The sequence below is a fragment of the Carlito syrichta genome, unplaced genomic scaffold, assembly GCF_000164805.1.
Source record: "Carlito syrichta isolate Samal-C Ts95f unplaced genomic scaffold, Tarsius_syrichta-2.0.1 Scaffold303736, whole genome shotgun sequence".
In the NCBI taxonomy this organism is placed as follows: domain Eukaryota; kingdom Metazoa; phylum Chordata; class Mammalia; order Primates; family Tarsiidae; genus Carlito; species Carlito syrichta.
In genome coordinates, this window is record NW_007247832.1 from 136,197 (window position 1) to 159,230 (window position 23,034).

The 23,034-nt window shown below is 40.9% G+C and overlaps 1 protein-coding gene across 1 annotated transcript in view; it reads right to left on the reverse strand.

Annotated features, from left to right (window-relative positions):
- The window catches only part of LOC103261537 (phospholipid-transporting ATPase IB-like), a 115,987-nt gene that overhangs the window by 62,792 nt on the left and 30,161 nt on the right, over positions 1–23,034 (reverse strand). Inside the window, 6 exon segments of the mRNA XM_021712926.1 lie at positions 4,666–4,806; positions 9,398–9,482; positions 15,094–15,166; positions 15,901–16,010; positions 20,585–20,662; positions 21,803–21,923. Of these exon segments, the coding sequence (XP_021568601.1) occupies positions 4,666–4,806; positions 9,398–9,482; positions 15,094–15,166; positions 15,901–16,010; positions 20,585–20,662; positions 21,803–21,923 (608 nt within the window).

Here is a 23,034-nt window from a genome sequence, read left to right on the forward strand (position 1 = left end):
TCCAACTCAAAAAAAAAAAAAAAGTGAACTTCCTTAACTTCATAAGGCCATCTGTGAAAAATCCACAGTTAACATCACACTTAATGGAGAAGGAAGGAATGTTTTCCTTTCAAGATAATGAACAAGACAAGGATGCTTACCCTCCCTATTTCTAGTCAACATTTTTCTGGAAGCTCTAGCCAGAACAAATAGACAAGGAAAAGAAACAAGGTATTCTTTCATGAAAAATGGGAAGTAAGAAGGAAAATGCTCTCCGTTTGCAAATGGCATAATCTTGCATATTTACAAAAAAACCCTAATGAATCCTCTAAGAAAAAAAAATTATTAGAACTAATACATGAGTTCAACAAGGTTACAGCATACAAGACCAATTATAAGACGTCAGTTGTATTTCTCTTCACTTGCAATAAGCAACACAAAAAATGAAGTTATAAAAAAATTTACAACAGCAACAAAAAGAATAAAATACTTAGGAATAAATTTAACCAGAGGTACAAAAATTATATTCTGAAAATCACAAAACATAGTGGAAATAAATTAAAGATGCTCTAAATAAATGACACACATCCCATGTTTCAAAGATCAAAAGACTTAACATTGCTAGGATGGCTATAATTCTCCAAATTGATTTATAATTCAACATAATTCTCATCAGAATCCCACCTGGTTCCTGATTAGAAATTGACAAGATGATTCTAAAATTCGGATGGAATTTTAAGGTACCCAGAATAACCAAATTCAAATCTTGAAATAGAAAAACGAAGTAGAAGTCTCACACTTCCTTATTTCAAAACTTACTTGTTACAAAGTAACAGTAATCAAGACACTATGATGGTGGCATAAGTCCAGACATATAGATCAATGAAATAGAAGAATCCAGAAATAAACTGCTGTGATTATGGTCAACTGATTTCAACAAGGTCGTCAAGGAAACTCACTTTGCTAAAAACAGTCTCTTCAAGAAATGTTGAGAAAACCGGATATTCATAAGCAAAAGAATGAACTTAGACCCTTAGCTCACACTATATATAAAAATTAGCTTAAAATAGACCAAACAGCTTGTCAAGTTGAAGAAGTCCCTCTCTGTTTCTACTTTGCTGAGAGTTTTTTTTTTTTAATCATTTTTGGATGTTATATTTCTACATATTTTAATAAGTTGCATTTTAGTTCTCATTTAGCTTCTATTTTGATATTTTTCTTAACTTGAACTTCTTCAGCCTCATAAACCCATTTATAATTTAGAACTTTGCTGTTTCATCTCCAAGTATTTTGAGAGTTTCCAGCTATTTTTCTGTTACTGGTTTCTGATGTAACTCCACTGTGTTCTGAGAGCATACTTTATATGATTTTTCCTTATTTTAACCCCCAATGCCACCCGGCTTCTTTTTTAATTTCATCATCATTGAGGGACAGTGCTTTACCAAATAGTGTGATACTGCTTTGTTCTGGTGTCTTTAATTATCTCCCAAGGGTTTTTTATCCCCTTCCCTATCAGAGCTCGGGTCTATAGGTAGCATTGAGAATGTATTGGGGGCTCATCTGGGCCAATTAACCACCCAAGACCAGGTGGGTGAAGCTGGCCCAGGACAGTCTTTTGCTTTTTATTATTGTCCTTTTGCACTTAAGAAAGAGCACATCAACATCGAGCCCTACCCAGTATATAAGGCCACCTATTTTCCTTGGGTGGCTGGGAAGCTTGAAATGGCCAACCCCAATATCTCATTCATCCACTCAACTGGTATTTCTGGACACTTGTTGCATGCCAGGCACTGTGTACATGCTGCAGGCATGCTGGTGAATACTAGCATTCAGCTTATACACAAATGGTTCAGTTTAAGACCACACCACTTCCTGGCTTCTCCTTCTGTCTCATGTATCCTGGGAAAGGCAAAGTTGCTCATTCTTTTCCTTATTCTAAGACTTCCTCACTCTTTCTTACTCTTTTCCCCAGCAATGATTTTCAGATGCCTTACCCCTTTAAACTAAAATAGAAAATGCAACAGTTTAACTGAAAAAAAAAAAAAAATTATTGCCACAGTGATACTTGTATGGTCTCTGGAGTTCCCACAGAAGTCTCCCACATGGAAATATAAGGAATGGGTTATAAACATAGCTCTCTTCAGTGTGATTTGTCAACAGAGGTTGAGTCATCACCCATGAGGGATGGTGTGGACTGTTCATGAATTTAGCATGGGATTGGATTAGAATCTAAATCTTTCAATATTCTAAATATTTGAAAAGGGGATGGACCCAACGATGTCAAGAAACCGCCCCCTCCCCAGTCTTAATCTGTTCTGATTAGGCTTCTTCAGAGTCCGTGGGGCCAAATGAACTTCAGAGTCCGTGGGGCCAAATGACAAGGCACCCGTAGCTAAGAAACAGGTAGAAATTGTCCAGGTCCTGTGAAATTCCTGAAGCCTCAGCTGATACAAATTGTTTTAAATTTTTGAGTCATTTTAAAATTATTTATTTATGTATTTATTTTCAACCCAGTCTGGAGTGCAGTGGCACGCTCATGGCTCACCGCAGCCCCTACCTCCTGGGCTAGGGCTATCCTTCCACCTCAGCCTCCTGAGTAGCTGAGACTACAGGTATACCCCACCATGCCCATCTATTTTTATTTTATTTTATTGTAGAGACAAGGTCTCACCATGTTGCCCAGACTGGTCTCAAACTCTTGGGCTCAGGCAATCCTCTCTCCTTGGCTTCCTGAAGTGTTGAAATTACAGGCATGAGCCATCACACCCAGCCGAAGCAAATTTAAAATGACCCTGGAGTGCCACTCTACAACCCAGGGTGCACGAGCTTGCCCTGGGAAAAAAGTAACTACCGGAATAAAGGGCACAATAAAAGTATATTCATCCATACAGTAAAACACCTTCATGCCATCAAAGAAGGTGCTAAAGTTGTCAAAATCAAAATGAGTTAAACACACACACACACACACACACACACACACACACACACACACACACACACACACACACACACACACACCTGAAAAAAAAAGAAGGCAGGAAAGGCCATGAAGGGAAAATCTTCATGTGTAAAAACCTAAGAACAAAAACAATCACAAAAGACTCAAAATACCACACCCTTGGCTAAAAGCCATTATAACCTGACACAAAAAATATTCACACAAGAATGCCTGTCCAACCTCAGACTGGCATTGCCCCTGTTACTGAACTTTGTAAGGATAATTAGCTCAAAACAATGGTGTAGTCCTCCTCGTTTTTTTCTTTGGAAGCTTTTGTCTTCTATCACCTCCCTGAATACGCACATAGTTTGCTACTGCACATGTGTTTCCACTGCAATGCCTATTCCAGGAGAAAGAACACTTTCCTTTAGAGAAGCTCCCCTGGTTCCCTTCCGTCCCCCTTAGGGATCTCTTTACTCCAGCTGGTCTCTGCTGGTCCTTTTCCTTCCAGATTCTTGCACTTTCTCCACTCCCCCTGGAAAGCAACGGAGTCTCCCTACCCAGCCTCCTTTAGTGCCTGCCTAGATCCTCCTGGAGAGAGAGCACCAGATCCATCACTGTTCTTCTTATTCCGCTTTGTTTTTTCCCTAACACTTAGTACTTAGCACTGTTATTTAGGTTGACAAAGTTAACATATAAGACTATCCAATGATATTAATAAATTCCCAATTTACTAAATAAAAGCTTCATTATTGAAGCAGTATGCAGCATACATACCAATTGTTATGGCAGAAATTTGTGTGTATGTGTGTGTGTGTGTGTGTGTGTGTGTGTGTGTGTGTGTAAAATACAGAGGGAGTCAAAGCAATGTATACACATTTTAAGAAAGGAAAAAAACTCCATTAAAATTGGAATACTCAATATATACCAATAACAAAAGATGACTACAAGTTATGTTTGACCTCTGCAATTACAAGAGGTGCTCAAAATGGTTACCATTAGCATCCAGATACTTCTGATGATGGTGAACCAAAAGTAATACATAGATAACATCTCTTAAAATGTCTATAAATTTTTTTGGCACCCCTGGTATATATATTTTAAAAAACCACATCTACAACACACATAATAGGGTGCCAAAAAAAGTATACATGTTTTAAGAGATGTTATCTATGTATTACTTTTCAAAGTTGAATTAAATTACAGTAGCAATGTATAATATGGCATTCGCTCAACCCTGCTTCTGTCATTTTCTTTAACTGTCCTGCCTGTCGCATGGTGATGCTAGCATTCATTTGATTAACGCCATCTTTTGAGCGAACATCACACTTAAAATATATATACAATTTTTGGCACCCCCAGTATATAAAGAAAGAGAGGAGATTGGTAGTTTATACACGAGAACTTAATCAATCATTAGACCAACATTACAGATAAGAATACACTATTCTAGCTTTCTTATCTATAATGAAATGTATTCTTTTAAAATGGGAAAAGTAAAGTTAAAAAAAGGATACAATATAGAAGTGATTATAATATAATTCAGAAAAGGGAGAAATTTTTTGAAATATTTTCTAAGATCATATGTTATGAACTTTCAATGTGATAAAACCGATAGATGTATAATTCTAAAGAGGAAAGCGCAATTTTCACTGGCTCAGTGATCACATCAAGTTATGAACACACAGATAAGTGAATTTCCTGCTCATGTCGGATCCTGGCATAAGAAGTTCATGCAGGCCATGTTATCTTTTCAACACTATCATAGCATTCTTTCACTTTTTGAATTCTGTTTTGTAGAACTAGACTTGCTTTTTTATACTTCTCCAATCACACCTTGTATTCTTTCTCAGTTAGGTCAGTGTAAGCCACACAGAGAGTTCTCAGACCTGCAAGAAAGAACCGAATGCAGCTTAGTCATGCAACCAGTGACCAGGGAGACATGAAACGCTGGAAAGTACAGTGAGTCCCCTACATGTGAACCTTCGAGTTGTGAACTTTCAAAGATGCAAACATGTATTTGCATGTTCAAGTCCCTGTATGCCAGCTGCTGTAACGTATGTGCTACTGTACCTTTCAAGGTACTATGCTATAAGATTTTAAAAGTTTTCTTTATTTTTTGCTTGTTTTTTATGTACTGTTTGTGTGAAGAGTATGATAAACCTATTACAGTACAGTATTGTATGGCTGATGGTGTTAATTGGGTGCCTAGGCTAACTTTGCTGAACTTAAGAACAAATCGGACTTACAAATGCTCTCAGAAGGGAGCTCGTTTGTATGTAGGGGACTTGCTATAAATTCCAAAAGCATCGCCGAAGTCCAGAAACATAAGGCTCTTCGCGGGGGGCCCGGCCCAGCCTCTCCTGGCTCCCTTCCTTCCTGCTTCTGGATCTCTTTACTCCTGCGGGTCCCTGTCCTTTTTCTCCAGATTCTTGCACTTTCTCCATCCTTCCCCCTGGAAAGCCACAGGGTCTCCAACCCTGGCCTCCTTCAGTCCCTGCCTAAAGCTCCCTGTAGAGAGAGCACCGGCTCTCTCACGGTTCCCCTTATTCTGCTTTGTTTTTTCCCTAGCACTTAGTACCACTTGATATTATGTATTGGTAAATTTCTTCAGGGCTTGAACTGTCTGTGTTTTATCTCCTACTTTCCTAGAGGCTTAGAACAGGGCATGGCACTTTATAGATGCGCAACAGCTATTTGCTGAATGAATGAGGGTTATGTTTTTCAGTTACCAGGCAAGTCAGCTCTAAGACAACAAAAATTTAATTTGAATTCCATTTTCAGGGACTTTAAAAAAAATTTTTTTTGAGTCAGGGTCTCACTCTGTTGCCCAAAGTAGAGTTCAGTGGCATGATGGCAGTTCACTGCAGCCTCGGCCTCTCTGACTCAGGTGATCCTTCAGCCTCAACCTCCTGAGCAGCTGAGGCTACAGGCATGCACCATTACACCTGGCTAATTTTTAAGTTTTTTTGTAGAGACGCAGTCTTGCTATGTTGCCCAGGCTGGTCTTGAACTCCTGGGCTCAAACAATTCTCTGTCTTGGCCTCTCAAAGTGCTGGGATTATAGGCATGAGACATTGTGCATGGCCAAAACAATTTTTAAAAATAGATATGTTGGGTACAAGTCAGGATTAGCTATACAAGCAGGCTACGTGCTGGTGAAGTTTGGGCCTCCAGCTGGCCCTCATTTCCCCTGGCTTAGGACCAGGTACCCTTTGTGATGCCACATGCTCCTTCCCTCCAACCCTCCCCTAGCAGTGTCCCAGGACTGCCGATTCCCTCCCTTGTACTAAGGTGATTAATGTTCAGGTCCACTTTTCAGCGAGAACACGTGGTATTCAGTTCTTTGCTTCTGTGATAGATCGCTAAGTATGATGGTCTCCCACTCCCTCAAATTTGCTGCAAAGTCCATGATTTTGTTCTTTATGGCTGCATATACTCCACTGTGTTTATGGACCACATTTTCTTTTCTTTTTTAACATTATTGGCATGAGTTTTAAGATTTTATTTTAAGTAGTTATTTCCAAACTGAAGTTCAGGGTGATGGAAAAGTCAGCTCCAAGCTATCTACCTGAGGATTGTTTACTTGGTGGATTAGCAAAACACTTGCTGGTTTATTCCAAGTTTGGCTTCTTCTTGGAGACAACTGAAGGTCGGTATGCACTCACAAATCACAAAATAGATTTTACAGCAGACTCAACATGACAGAAATGTCTGTACCACATTTTCTTTATTCCATCCACTTTTGATGGGCAGCAGGGTTGGTTCCATGTCCCTGCTATTGTGAATAGTGTGGCTATAACATGCATGTGCAGGTATCTTTTTGGTAGAATGATTTATGTGCCTTCAGGTATATTCCCAGGAGAGGTATTGCTGGATCATGTGGAAGGTCACTTTCAGGTTCCTTTAAAAATCACCGCTATTTGTTTTTTTCCTTTCAGCTCATTTGAGTTCCTTGGAGATACTGGATGTTAGGTCTTTGTCAGAAGCATAACTGGCAAATATTTTTTTCCCATTCTGTGGTTTGTCTCTCCACTCTCTTGATGGTTTCTTTTGCTGTGCAATAGCTTTTCTATTTGATGAGGTCCCACTTGTCAATCTTAGCTTTTATGGCATTCACTTTTGGGAATTTGACCAAGAATTGACTGCTTACTCCAATGCGCATAAGGGTTTCCTCTGATTTCTTCTAGGATTCTTAGTTTGAGGTTTTACATTTAGGCCTTTGATTCATGTAGAGTTGAACTTTGTATATGGTGATAGGTAGGGGTCCTGTTTCATTCTACTGCATGTGGTCAGCCAGTTTTCCTTGCACCATTTGCTAAATATGGTCTCCTTTCCCCAGTGGTTGTTATTGGTGGCTTTGTCGAAGATGAGTTGGTTGAGATTGAGTTTTTGCTTTCATAATCTCCATTCTGTTCCATTGGTTTATATGTCTATTTTTATACCAGTACCAGGCTGTTTTGGTTACTGTAGCCTTATAGTAAAGTTTGAAGTCTGAAATTATGAGACATCCTACTTTGTTCCTCTTGTAGAGGATTTGTGATTTTGGCTATTTGTGGTTCTTTTTTGTTTCCATATGAATTTCTGTATTGTCCTTTCTAGGTCTGAGAAAAAAATGATGATAGCAATTTGATGGGTATTGCATTGAATCTGCAGATTGTCTTCAATAGGGTGGACATCCTGACAATTTTTATTCTTTCTATCCATGAACATGGGATGTTTTTTCATTTGTTTGGATCATTCTTGATTTTTTTGAGCCAGCCTGAACATTTTTAAAACCATGTTGTACTTTAATATTTTAAGCTAACTCTTGCAGAACATTCAAGTTCTTGAAGATTCCTTAAAAACTTACTCACCATAAAGGAGACACAGAAGTTGTTATTCTGTTTGTGTTTGATTATGATATCACTCCAATATGTTTCTGCCTAGGACATCCTACCTTCGACACATCTATGTTTTAAGACAGCATTAAACGGTCAAACATATAACCTCATAAAATATCCATAGTCACCAGGTATGGTGGCTTACCCCTATAATTCCAGCACTTTGGAAGTTGGAGGCAAGAGGATTGCCTGAGCCCAGGGGTCCAAGAACAGCCTGGGCAACTTTGTGAGTCCTCGTCTCTACAATAAATCAAAAAATTAGCCAGATGTGGTGGTGCATGCCTGTAGTTCCAGCTTCTTGGAAGGCTGAGGCAGAAGGATCACCTAATCCCAGCAGGTTGAGGCTGCGGTGGCTATACGCATGTCACTGCACTCCAGCATCGGTGACAGAGCGAGATTCCAACTCAAAAAAAAAAAAAAAAGCCCATACTCTAAGACTGTACACCCACCTATCTGTATTAAGCAGCAGCTTATAAACTAAAAGGAGAAGGTAAGCTGCAGTTTTGAGAATATTACTACTTTCCTCTTACATAAATACAGCTCTTCAAAGCTTCTGTCAACCTTTTGGTGAATCTTGTTTGAAAGTCAGTCATGGAATTCTATTTCCTTAAGAGATGGATGATAAGTCAAAAATCAGAAGAGTAACAAGAGAATGACATGAAAATATCAACTGTTGGCTTCCTGAGTTATATGGGTAAAATAATTAACTTCAAGATGTACCGCACGTACTGGAAAAGCCTGTCTGTTTCTCCAACTATCAGCCAAGTTCCTCATACAACAAACTGAAAGGGAACACTTGGAAAACAGAACTAGAACATGGCGGACAGGAGACACTAAAACACACAGTGAAAACATGCATTTTACTGCTGCTGTGAAGCACAAAACTGCTGGAGGGAGGAGAAAGGGGAAAATAATAATGTCTTACCAGGATTTGTTTGGGAAATCATTCACTTTTTGAACGTTTATTTTACTACAGAGATGTCGGGGATGAGTCAGGATTAGGAACATAATTCATCTACATGCAGGTAGATTTTGGGCCTCAAATCAGTCCTCACTTCCCCTGGTTTAGGACCAGGTCCCTTCTGTGTTACTATGTGCACCGCCCCCCAGCAGTGTCCTGTGACTGCCAATCCCTCCCTTGTGCTATTGTGATCAGTGTTCAGGACCCACTTATGAGTGAGAACACGCAGTATCTGGTTGTTTCTGTGATAGATCATGGTATGATGGTCTCCAACTCCATTCAATTTGCTGAGAGGTCCGTGATTTTGTCATTCTTTACAGCTGTGTCATATTCCATCGTGTATATGTACCACATTTTCTTTATCCAGTCCACTTTTGATGGGCAGTGAGGTTGGTTCTATGTCTTTGCTATTGTGAATAGTGTGGCAGTAAACGTGCATATACAGGTGTCTTTCCTATAGATCAGATCATTTCCTTTTCAGCAAACAGAAGGCATTACAAAGTCACACATACCAATGAGCTCGTCTTGCCCATTTTTGTGCCCAAGAAGCATGCGTGATGTGCATTCAGGTTATCATTTCCACACTTCAGAACAGCACTTCCAAAGGGAATGGAATTCGAAACAAGTTTTATTTACCTTCTCTGGCAAAATGTTCCAGATGGGCTAATGTCTCCTGCACAAACAGAGAATCTTTTGAAAGTCTCTCATAAATCACTGTGTCCTATTTTTAAAAAATCTCTGTGGTTAACATCTCACATAAGTTGAGTTCTAAATGCTGCTTTACAATATTACTGGTATATCTCATAGGCATGAAGGGGTTTGAGCAGCCCCAATAAAAGCACAAGTCCAAAAGAAGTTAAAAAATAAGCCCCAAAGTGTGAACTGGTCTAGTCACTTTAAAGAAAACTAAATCTGATGACTATACATGAAGCATGTTGCAGAAGACCACCGAGCAGGAAGAGTAAAGAAAAAGGATATCACTGCTGTATACATCAAAGAAATAAAAAATGATGTCTATTAACAACTGCATCTACCAGAAATAATGAGAAGAGTTAAAAGCCACATCCTCAATGCCTCTCAAGTGCAAGCTTGCTTTCCAGTGCTAAAGAAGAGTTTGACCGTCCCAGGACCGTGGGCCTCTCTCTCTTCAACAGACACTCCAAGATAAGAAACACTATCATCAAGAACAAAGTTTAGACAGTTTTGTTCATTAAAAACAGTCACGGCCAGGCGTGGTGCCCTACTCCTATAATCTCAGCACCTGGGGAGGCCAAGGTGGAAGGATCGCTTGAGCCCAGGAGTTTGAGACCAGCCTGCACAATATCATGTCTCTCCAAAAAATAATTAAGCTGGGAGTGGTGGAGCATGCCCATAGTCTCAGCACTTGGGAGGCTCTCACTTGAGCCCAGGAGATCGAGACTGCAGCAACAACAGGTGAGCAGCAACAACATTTAAAAAGGAGATGAAGTTGTAAAATGCTCCCTGCAAATTGTTGGAATAGAGAAAGAGCGAAGGTGAGAGACAAACTCCAACACCTACAGCTAACACACAAACACATACACACACACACACACACACACAGAGTCAGAAGAACTTCCAGAGTCCTCAGCCGACAATCAGTGAAAAGGTCAGCATGTTTCTTCAATTGCTAGTCTCCACTTCTTTTTCTTTACTAAGGCTTTCAAAATAATTTGACTTAAAAAAGAATAATAACCCAGCCTTGGGAAGAACTAATAATCTATTTCATCAATTCCCTTTCCTAATTTTTCAGATTGAACATTAAAAATGCTCAGATGGGCCAAGAGATATGACTGCGTAAGTCTTGGGAGAGGTCCGATAAAAATCACATCATCATCAACATCCTCACGATGTGCTCTAGGGACAAGGCCACAGCGGCTAGAGCTGCAGCCCCGCTGAAGTGGGAGGAGAGAGATCTGGATGCAATTTTTTCCCTTTGGAAAGAAAAACTGAATTAAATAACTGTCTGCTTTTAAAGAACCCGTGTTTTGGTTTACTGGTGAAAATAATTTCCCATCTCCATCCCTTCATCAAAAAACGTATTGAGCACTTACTGAATACTGGCCCCCACATGAGGTGATTCCTGCCCTCAGGATCTTACAGTCTAGGGAGCGAGACAGTCATGAAGTCAGAACAGATTCAAAGTCTCACTCTGACTGTGACCAGTGCTACAAAAGGGGTAACCCATGCAAGCTTTCGAAAGGGAATCTGGTGAATGAGGCCTAAAGTGAGCACTGGGCGGAGATTTCGAGGTCGAGCCTGCCTAGGACTCCATGATTCTGTACTGAAGGGTTGATTTATGTTGCCAGATCTCAAGCTGAGTAGTTATGGAAACAGCCCTGGGAAATACATAAACTTGATAAAAAAGCAGCTTACCTGGAAAATTCCAGGACATTAAGAATTTCAAAAGTGTATTTTTCACCCATCTGTAGAAAGATAAGACAACATATTCCTACCTGGGGAAAAAAGTATTCATCTTGCAAAATAATTCACTACCTCAATCACAAACTAGGTTCCAAATACATATCTTTTCCCAAAATATAAATTTCTGGCAAGTCTGAGGTGATGGCGGCCTCCTCTGGTAAGAGCATTGTCTGTAGCTTGGACAAAAGGAATGACTTGAATGTTTCCATCGGCACTGATTTAGGACAGAGCCATACCTCTCTTTCCAATCAAAAATCAGCACTATGAGAAATATTTTATAAATACTCTCAAGTGGCCAGGATACATGTACTAAGTGGATGGACCAGCAGACAATGGGAGAATACCAATCTTTTCACTATATTGTCGGGAGCAAATGAAATCGTTAAAGCTTGATCATTCTAAGCAGTAAATAGGGAAAGAAGTGGCATGTATACATAAAGTTTTACAGCAATGATGCATTTTTTTCCCTAAATGTTTCCAGTTACAGTCTCTTGATTTCCTGTAGCCAAGATCAATTTATCTGAGTCTACCAGCTCCCAGCATCACCAACGTGGCACTGAAGAATTTTAGACAATTTGAGAGTCACCCATATACCAGGTACTACGGATATAAAGATGAATTCATCAATCTCTTTTACCAAAAACTCGATGTCTAATGAACATTCCTAACCATCCACGATGACTAGAAGAAAAAAAAAATCCACGTGCTGGCCACTATGTTTGCATTGCTTCCATTTTTTCCCCAAAATATCAAGACAGAACAAGGAAATACAACCAGCAAAGTGAGTACTCAGTATAATCACCAAACTCATCACATATGGTTTGAACCATGTTAATTCCCCTTGGGAAAAACACAGTCTATTTTTCAAAGCTCTGATGATTCTAATTCTTTGGAATAGCTCACCTTAACTATATAACTTCTAAGTGCCAGGCACTGATTCCAATTACTTGACATATACTGATTCACTTCATCCTCACAAGGACTCTATGATATGCTTGATGACAAAACAGTATTTGCCAATACTGAGATGTGAAGAAATGCACCTGAGGAGAATGACTGGGTGGGTGTGGAGTCAGGCTGGAATCCCCAGCCCCGTGGCTCCAGAGTTCCTGTCCTGACCCACTGCACTCTTGTACCAAAGCAACTAGAAGTAAGGGGTTGAAGTGTGCTTGGAGTACTACTCACAGCTTCTATGGTGACAGAGAGTGGTGTTCTTGTAGTAAAAAAAAAAAGCCAAGGTTTTTTGCTCCTTTTACTAAAGTTGCTTCATCTGTCAACAAAAAGTTGTATTAGGACCAGTCCAGGCAATATAGTGAGACCCCATCTACGAATAATTTTTTTTTTAATTAGCCGGGTGTGGTGGTATATACCTGTAATCTCAACATTTGGGAGGCCGAGGCAGGAGAATTGCTTAAGCCCAGGAGTTCAAGATCAGCCTAGGCAACATCGTGAGACTTGTCTCTACAAAGAATTAAAAAATTAGCCAGGCATGGTGGCATATGTGCTTATAGTCTCAGCTATTTGGGAGGCTGAGGTGAGAGAATCACTTGAGCCTAGGAGTTTGAGGCTGTGGTGAGCTGTGGTCACACCACTGCCCTCCAATCTCAGCAACCGAGTGAGACCTTGACTAAAAATAAAATAAAATATAATAAAAAGTTGAGTCAAAGCCGGGCTTGGTGGCTCAGCCTGTAATCCCGCGCCTTTGGGAGGCTGAGGTGAGTGGATTGCCTGAGCCCGCGGGTTTGAGACCCGCCTGGGCAATAAAAAAAAAAAAAAATCAGCCAGGCATGGTAGCGCATGCCTGTAATTCCGGCTACTTAGAAGGCTGAGGCGGAAGGATCACAGGAGCCCAGCAGGTTGAGGCTGTGGTGGCCGGAAGCGGCCACTGCACTCCAGTCTGGGCGACAGAGTGAGACTCCAACTCAAAAAAGAAAAAAAAAGTTGAGTCAGTAGGAGTTGAGCAAATGCATAACACTGAGTTCAACTTCATACAGATTTCCATTCTCCGGCCCTAAAATATCATGTCGTCTTTTTAAAACTTAGCTTTTTGGGTACAGATGCACTTATCTGTCCTAGGAACCAGACAGCATTCAATGAAGGAGGACATTTGGTTAACGGGGCCTCTGTCAGTGGACTAAGATGAATGTACAAGCTGACCATGAAATACTTTCTTGCTCTCTGTAATGAATTCCATATATGGTTGCAAGGCCTTGACTTTCCTCTGCTTTGTCACTGACTTCAGCCAGACACACAGCCGAGCCCCAGGCTCTGAGCGTCCTCCCCAGTATCCTTGCTGCTGTTTTGGGGGTAGGGAATGAGAAACCCCAGAGCCATAGGGTGGCTCTCCATGAATCCCTGGCCTGTGAGCACTCCCGGGAAGGAGAAAGGCCAGAGCAGCTGGGGGGATCATCCGTCTTCAGAGGCCTTACCCCCTGCCAGGCACGATATGCTGTGTGCATGGCACCCACCTGGGGAGGAGGCCTGGTAGCGTATGTCATTTCCATCTCTCTCAGGGACAACCATGTGGCAGACCCATAACAGGATCAGAAATTCCTTTATGTATTCTTTTGTGGCCTGTAAAAAAAAAAAAAAGGCTCAGAGTTGGTGAGGCTGTTTCCAAGTCAGCAACGTGAGAGTCACATGTAGTCTGCAATCTGTACCAACTGAGGTTTGATCTCAGGTCAAATGAGGTCAGGCACCAGCCAAAAAACCATGCAGTGCATTCAAATGGCTTTTTGGGTTGCTATTGAGTCCTAGGCAGTGCAGGAGGCTGGGGGGACTTGGGGAACAAGACCACCCTGCCTTCTTGGAGCTTTTATTCCTCTTGGGGAGACAGGATTTCCCAAAGCTGGGGAAAACAGACTGTGGTGGAGGAAAGAAAGGCCTATTTTATTTTATTAGTTTTTTGAGTTGGGGGTCTTACTCTGTTGCCCAGGCAGGAGCGCAGTGGCACAATCATGATAATAACAGTTCATAGCAGCCTCAACTTCCTGGGCTCAGGCAATCCTCCCACCTCAGCCTCCCAAGTAGCTGGGACCACAGGTGCACACTACCATGCCCAACTAACTTTTTTGATTTTTTGTAGAGACGAGGTCTTGCTATATTGCCCAGGTTGGTCTCAAACCCCTGGACTCAAGAAATCCGCCCAGCTTGGCCTCCCAAAGTACTGGGATTATAGGTGTGAGTCACCATGCCCTATTTTAGGTGGGTACTCAGAGAATGATGCTTGAGGAGATAATATTTAAGTTAACATCTAAAAACAAGCTTAGTTGGCTGTTTGTATCGTTGACGGTGACAGTAGACACATACTTGACAAAGGGAATCGCATGGTCAAATGAACTGAGTCAACAGCCTCATGTCTCTGTGGAGCTTTAAACAAGTGTGACTTCACTGTCTTGAGCAAGGGGTGCGATGATAACGAGTAATTCAAAGAGAAGACCACGGTAACAAGTTTGGGCTTCACTGTCAGCATGGTGCCAGTTCTCAGAAGGGTGTCAAAGCAAAGAAAGAACATATAGAGATTTATGCTTTAAAAGGTCACTTCAATTTTTGAGACGATGAAGATTTCAAATGACCTAAATCAATATTTTAAAGCAGATAAGTGAAGATGTTGGCAGCATGCAACAGATCCAAATAGTTTAAAAGCAGATAGACAGTCTTCAGCATAGATCGCTTCATAGTAAAAGGGCTCGTGTGATGTTTAAATTCACTCACACTCATACGTTCAGCACTTAGCTCATAATATTGCTCACAGAATCCCTTGTTAATTATATGAGCATCAGAAAATGTCAAGACTCTCTTCCAGGATTCAGAAAATGACACCTTTTAGGAAGACATCTTCATTTTAAATTTATGCAGTATGACTGTGTCAACCAAAAGGGCCGACTTACATGGCCATTCTCAAAGTTTTCCACTAGTCGGGGGTCAAATTCAAAGGGCTCTGTGCTGGAAGAAGGTGTCTGACTAGAAGGAATAAAGGAAAAGATGACTCTGACAGAAAGTTCCCGACAGGACCAGTCAAGAAGGACCTAAAGTGAACACACAGCCCCATCTTTTGTCTTCAGGGGCATCACACCTGAAGAGTCCACAGATCTACAGCAAATATTTAAAGTTCTGTCCAACGACACATCCTCTCAGGTCTCAAGCAGCAAAATGGCATTTGCAAATGCCTAAACTTGCACTGGAAACTGCAGAGTTATAAGGAACTTGAGATGGAGTCATTACAAAAGTAATGAATTAAAGGCTGGGTTTCCAGGTCTTTGAATACGATGTGGGGAAGAGCTACCCAGGGGAGTTTTTAGAAACTGCCATTTGAGGTCTGGACAGGAGAGAGCTGAGGTGTAGTGTGTCAGTATTCAATATTGATCGAAGCTGGCTGCAGAGAAGAGGGCAAAGCAGGAAAGAACATTGTCTATACCTGAGGTTTCCTGTGCCAGGACCATTTCTGTCTGAGATATTTCTAAGGGAGAAAAGGTAGCTGTTACAAGACTCTAAACATGAAACTACATGGGAATTCTAATTACGTATCAAAGCAGACGTAAACCATATTTTTTAACCATTGCAAGTTTTTGTTGAGGTTAAATTAAGTTTTAGTCTCATTCAGATACAAATATAGCATTAGAAATTCAGATGTCTTGGAGTTAATTAATTAATTAATACACTAATTAATTTTAAGGGGAAAAATGAGAATTTCCAACAGAGTAAGGCAATAAAAACACCCATAAATTATACCTGCAATGGTGCACTTCTTAAATGTCATAATATTGCAGGTGAGGGTTCCTGTTTTATCAGAAAATAAGTATTTCACCTAAACAAAGAAAAAAATGAACACGATAAATTTAAAATGTATTTAGAGAGCCTAGAAAGTAAAATGAAGTTTTTTTCTCTTTAAATCCTCAAAATGTGTTAAGTTTTAGAAAACAAGAGGCTCAGCTATAAGAATTTCAGCTTTCATATTTATACTTCTTTGGAGGGTCCTACCCTTCTCTTTGTTTTACACTGGAGGTGAAATTATATGGCAATATGCAAAGTACACGTTAAACCATCAAACCTAAGAAAATCAGAAGGTTAAGTTCGTTTTCCTGCAACAAGAAATTCCGTCCAAAGGGTCTAGGAAACAGGGAAGTAGGTAGTCAGATGAAAATGAAAACCATTATGTACCTAACCCTGAACTGTACCCCATGTATTTAAAATAAAAAATTAGTAAGAAAGAATAAATAAAATGAAGACCAACCTCAAAACCATACTAGTCATCATCACAACCATGTTTTTCATTTCTAAAGTGACACGGAGACCCTGGAGGTGATCATGTCTGTTCAGCAAACAACACAAAGCAACCTAGAATCAACTATATTTAAGATCTGTGTGTTATTTGGGAAGAAGAGAGAGATGCTGATTCATGTTAGATTTCATTTACTAAAGTAACCAAAAAATAATAACAAAAGGCAGAAGCTATTATGCGTGCTGTACATTCACATGTACACACAAAAACACATTTAAACAATGTTTAAAAGGAATGCAAAAAGATGCAGAATGCAAAAATAGTGAGCTGTCAGGAATGGTAATATTAATACCAAAGCAGAAGTTAAAGTTCAAGGAGATATAAAGTAATGATAAAAGACAACATTTACAAAGACAATATGACAAATTAAGATCCTGTATGAACCCCAAAAAACAAAGTATATACATAAAACTAGAAACTCAATAAAAGTAAATAATGCTTAGAGAATTCAGAACATTTCTTTCAGAATTTTAGATTCTTTGAGATCTGAATTCTTTCAAATTTGAATAAAGAAAGATAGGACATAGACAAAATTGAAAATTATGATACACTTGAATTTAATAGATACAGAAAATAAGAAATACATATTTTAAATGTCTTTTACAAAAATTTATTATGTAATTGGCCACGAATAAATCATTGACAAAATTTTTAAAGTAGAGGCTTCATAAGTCACATTTATTTGTCATAATCCAATAAAACAAAAAAGTCACAAAAAGAGGGGCCAAAAACGTGAGCTACTTGGAAATTAAGACACACACTCTTATTAAAAGGTAAATCAAACAGGAAATGCTAAACTAAAGAGCAGTAAGAGGGTTCTTCATAACAAAGCTTGGATTTATTCCAAGCTGTAAGCAGAAGAACATTTCTGAAAATGTTCTATTATTAGATACAGAAAGCTAAAAGGTAAACAACTTATTACTTAACTGAAGAAAATATAGAAAGGTTAAAAAAAAAAGGTTGAAGGAATTAGTAAAGACAAAATCTAAAATAAATGAAATGAAAATTAAATTAGTAGGAAGAATCTGTCTCTGATCAATGGGAACCCTCGCTTACAAAACTGGGTTCTCTAAAAATGGGCCACAAGCATGTGACTGCCCAGGAGGACAGTGTCTTGGAAGACCCTTCCATCGACCTGGCCAAGGTGACACCCCTCAAAACAGACATGGAAGAGAAGCAAACTGCACAGCACAATGGGCGGCCAGCGCTTGCCTGCGTGGACCTAGAGGCCGGATGGCAGAAACACCTTTCTCTAGAGAATGTCAGCACAGGCATCTCTTCCTGCGAGCTTGTTGGCCAAACTCACACGACCTGTTGATCCAACCATCTCAAATAGAGGATTTAAAGGAATGTGCTCTCAAGAGACTGGCAGAAGTAAAAACAAATACCTTCTGTAGAAACACAACTTCAGCCCAGGCCTCAGAGAATTCCTGTCAAAAAAAAATCCTGAGGACCATGGGGTCATAATCAAAGCAAGACAGAAAGAAAATTAGCAGAAAAACAGAGAAACAGAAGCAGATCCACGAGTAACTGAGATGGACTCAGAAGAGGAAAATAGTGAGATTTTTTTAAAAGAGTAGTTTAAAAACATGAGCAACAAATAGAAAAATAAAAATAGAGCATCTGTTTTAAAGTAAATAAAACATTTAGAAAGTTAAAATTGCAATGGTTGAAAACTTAAATTGAAAGGTTAAACAGACCAGAGTCAAATAAAGAGACAATCAGAGGGAGAAAGAAGAATGGGAAACATTATCCAGTTCAGAGGACAGGACGGAAACACACGTGGAGGGTGAGAGACCCGAGGACAGAGATCAAGGGCTGGCACTCACGCAGTAGAAGCTCCCAGAAAGATGACAGGGGACAGAAATGAGTTAATGTCTGAACATAGATTGGGCCGGGCATGGTCGTGGCTCATACCTGTAGTCCCAGCACTTGGGGAGGCCGAGGCAGGAGGATTGCCTCCGCCCACGAATTTGAGACCAGCCTAGGCCACTTGGCAAAACCTCGTCTCTGCAATAAATCAAAAAATTAGCTAGGCGTGGTGGCAACTGCCTTGTGGTTCCAGCTACTTGGGAGGCCGAGACGGAAGAATCACCTGAGCCCAGGAGGTCGAGGCTGTGGTGGCTGTGACTGGGCCACTGTACTCCAGCCTGGGCGTCAGAGTGAGATTTTGATTCATAAATGAATAAATAAATAAATAAATATTGGAGTTTTCTAAAGTTATTGAGTCACTGATCCTCACATTCCTGGAGTCCAGTGAATCAGAAAGAGAATAAATAAAAAGTCACAGGATAGTGAAACCACAGCAGTCTAAAAAAAAAATTGAATTAAAATAGAAAGAAAAGACCATTCACATGCCCAAGTACCAATACTAGACTGATGGGTAACTTTTAAAAATCATCAAGGGAACATTTTCAAGGTTCCAGGGAAAAGTACTAATATTTCAAGGAGGGGGAAGTAAAGATATTTTCAGACACATGAAACATGAGAGAATTGGCCACCAACAATCCTTCTCTAAAGGAAAGTTTGAAAGCATCCTTCACTACTCAGGAGACTCAGGCAGGAGGATCACTTAAGACCAGCCTGGACAACAAAGCAAGACAGGTTAGAGACCCGCCCGGGCAACTTGGTGAGACCTCATCTCTACAACAAATCAAAAATTAGCCAGGCGTGGTAGCACGCACCTATAGTTCCCGCTACTTGGAAGGCTGAAGCAGAAGGATCGCTTGAGTCCAGCAGGTTGAGGCTGCGGTGGCCGGGAATCTGCCACTGCCCTCCAGCCTGGTAACAGTGAGACTCCAACTCAAAAAGTAAAATAAAATAAAATAAAATAAAATAATTAAAATAAAAAATCAGCCAGGCATGGTGGCACATGCCTGTAGCTCCAGCTACTCTGGAGGCTGAGGCAGGAGGATCATTTGAGCCCAGGAGTTTGAGGCTGCAGTGAGCTGTGACCACACCATCCCTTTCAACCTATTGCACCGCTTGAGGGGTGGAGACAGTGGAGGGGGCGTTACCCAACCTCTCACCAGCGATCCCAGGTCAGCTTCTGCCTTTCAGAGGAATTTTCAATTAAATAGGAGCTTTATTTGCTCTCCTGGCAGCTTTGGGCTTAGCGGGTGTAAAACTTTTTCACAGCCTCTGAAATGTTGCAGCAGCCTCGGGATGCTTCCAGCGCGGTGGCCCCAGGGAGGCGGGGCAGGGCGTGAGGGGCAGGTGGGGTAGGGGAGGGAGGGTGCTCCTACCGGCAGGTTCCTAACTCTGAAAGCTGACTGTAGACCTGGGAAGGGACATGTCCTCTCCAGCTCCTCTACTCTGTCATATACACACAAGAACCTGGATCAGATCTGTTTCGATGGAACATAATGTAGTACTATCAGTGACCCAGGATGCAGTATTATTACCCATTATGCACTATTATCAATTACCCATGGTGCAGTAGTTTACTCATGATGCACTATCAATTACCCATGATGCAGTATTCAGTATCATCAATTACCCTTGATGCAGTATTATTACCCATGATGCAGTATCATCAGCTACCCATGATGCAGTATTACCCATGATGCAGTATCATAAGCTACCCATGAGGAGTATTATTACCCATGAGGCAGGACCATCAATTACCCATGAGGCAGCATTATTACCCATGAGGCAGTATCATCAATTACCCTTGATGCAGTATTATTACTCATGATGCAGTACCATCAACTACCCATGAGGCAGTATCATCAATTACCCGTGATGCAGTATTATTAACCATGATGCAGTATCATAAGTTACCCATGATGCAGTATCATAAGTTACTCATGATGTAGCATCATCAGTGACCCATGATGCTGTATTATTACCCATGATGCAGCATCATCAGTTACTCATGATGGACATTGTCAAGAACCCATGATGCAGAATTATTTCTCACAGCATAGTATTATCAATATTTTGAACAAAGCATGCTTTAGATTCCTGCCTGGCTCCACCTGTGTCAATTTAAACTACACTCTGTGGCTGACCCTGCCACTCCAGTGAGCCCAAGCTCTCCCCAGGGTCGTCTTCCTTTGAGCTCCCATCATGCTGTCCAGCCCGGGAAGGGCCCTCACCTGCCCAAGCTCCTCATTGAGATTGGATGTCCTGGCCATGGCGTAGACATTATTGACTCTGTAGTGCATGTCTTCATCCTGCAAGAAACGAGAAACAGCCCAGGCCAGAGTCAGAACGAGGTTCCCCGCTTCTGCAAGGAGGCTGTCCTGCCACTCATCTTTCCATGGGACGCACACTGAGGAAGAATTCACAACAGAGAGTATAGATGACTTGATTAGACTGCGTTTTACTTTCCCACGTGGGGAGACTTGATGCAGGAAAGGCAGCATCGTGATGTGTGGGTGATCAGGAATCAGAAGACTTGGCTTTCCAAACCCTGGCTCTGCCTCCTACAAGCTGTGCCTCTCTGTGCCTCTTGTGAAATGGAACAAAAGTGAAATGGGACTCTGTGAAATGGGAACAAGAGCATGGATCTAGCAGCACTCTTGGGAAAACTGCATGAAAACTCATTGGGAAGCGCCCGTCTCGCTTTGTGGCTGTTAAAATAATAATCTCACGGGACTGGCAACAGTGAGAAACTGCCAGTGGGGGGGACACACCTCATCAACAAGGGTACTTGCGTGATGAACATTTGTATACCTGACCCTGAATTGTACTCCACATATTCAAAATAAAAAATAATAATAATTCCCTTCCAATGCTGGCAATCCAATGACATACCGAGAGCACATTTTTAATATGTGACATTTAGCCATAATTTCATTTCAAAGAAAAATATTTCAAAACCTAACTAAAAACTGCAGTCCCACATTCAAACTGGGAAATTATTTCAGTCCCAGTTTACTAAGTATTCATGACAGTCAACAGGTGCTTGTCACCCAAGAAACTGTTTCCTTAATTTGAAGTGATTCAGGATTGGTTACGCTTCTGTCATTCCTGCCAAGATTTGTAAGTCTACATAACTCTCCTCTCCTCCTCTGTAGAATACCTTGAATTTTAATGGATCAATGATCTCTCCACATTTGCTGCCAAGCCACTCTCTCTTAAATCTTTCTTATCAGCAAAAACAAATATATGGAGAAAACAGTGTCCTCCAGATAAACACAGAGGCCCATGAGCAGCTGGGCCAAGTGGCACAGTCGCCAGCGCTCAGCGTACCTGGCCAGTTGGCAGCACCTGCCCACTGTGAGGACTCCTTACACTGATTCTTAAAAGGAACACAGAAGCCATAGCTCGGGAGAGAATGGTTTAAAAATATTCCTTCTTCTAACACTCACCCAGTTTATGAACAGGGCCTGGACATATTTCACAACTTCCAGAGTGACCAGCAGACTGATGGGGATGAGGTTGTGGCACAGGATGATGAACACCAGAAGGTCAAAGCCAAGGTTGTGGAAGCTGAGACCTGCGGGGGAGGGTCAGAGGGCCTGCATCACCTCAACGGTTCTTTTCACCTGTGTTTACACTACTGCATTTTAAAATGTTGGAAATTTCTCCTTGAAAATTCTAAAATTCTGATTAAAATAGACAAAAATATTAAATATTTTATTTTATTTTATTTTAAGTGAAGGTCTCACTGTCACCCAGGCTTATAGTACAGTGGTACAATCACAGCTCACCACAGCCTCAAACTCCTAGGTCAAGTGATCCTCTTGCCTCAGCCTCCTGAGTAGATGGGACTACAAGTGTGCACTACACTACCATGCCCAACTAATTTGTGTATGTTTTGTATAAATGGGGTCTCACTCTGTTGCCCAGACTGGTCTTGAACTCCTGGCCTCAGATGATCATTCTACCCTGGTCTCTCCCAAAGTGCTGGGATTATAGGCGTGAGCCACCATGCCTAGAAAAATATTTAAATATATAAATATATATATATATATAAATTAGCCAGATATGGTGGCTCATGCCTGTAGTCCCAGCTACTTGGGAGGTGAGGTGGGAGGATCACTTGAGCCCAGGAGTTCGAGGTTGCAGTGAGCTATAATCACACCACTGCACTCCAGCCTAGGTGACAGAACAAGACCCTGGCAGAGAAAGAGGGGGTAGAGAAGAGAGAGAGAGAGAGAAAAAAAGGAAGGGAGGGAGGGAGGGAGGGAAGAAGAAAGAGTTGTCTCTTCTTTCAAGTCTGATCAAAAAAAGAAAAGATTACTCAAATGGTATACAGAACTTGACACATTTTACAGACACCAAGTATTAGTCACTTCATTCACTGTACCAACCCCAGGCAGTAGATATTATCCCTGTTTTCCAGTAAGACAAGTAAGCCTCTGAGAAGTAAAAATCTCATCAAAATTCTCACAGTTACTAAGGGATAGAGCCCAAGACTCGACCCTTGTGTATCTGATATACAGTTTCACACTTATGCCCTGACTCCTAACTCTTTCCTTTATTCTGAAATGCCGAAATTATGTGTAATTGTCAGAATAAACTTGAAAAAAAAAAACCTTAAACCATACATCTAATAAGAGGCTAATATTCAAAATACACGAAGAACTCAAAAAATCCA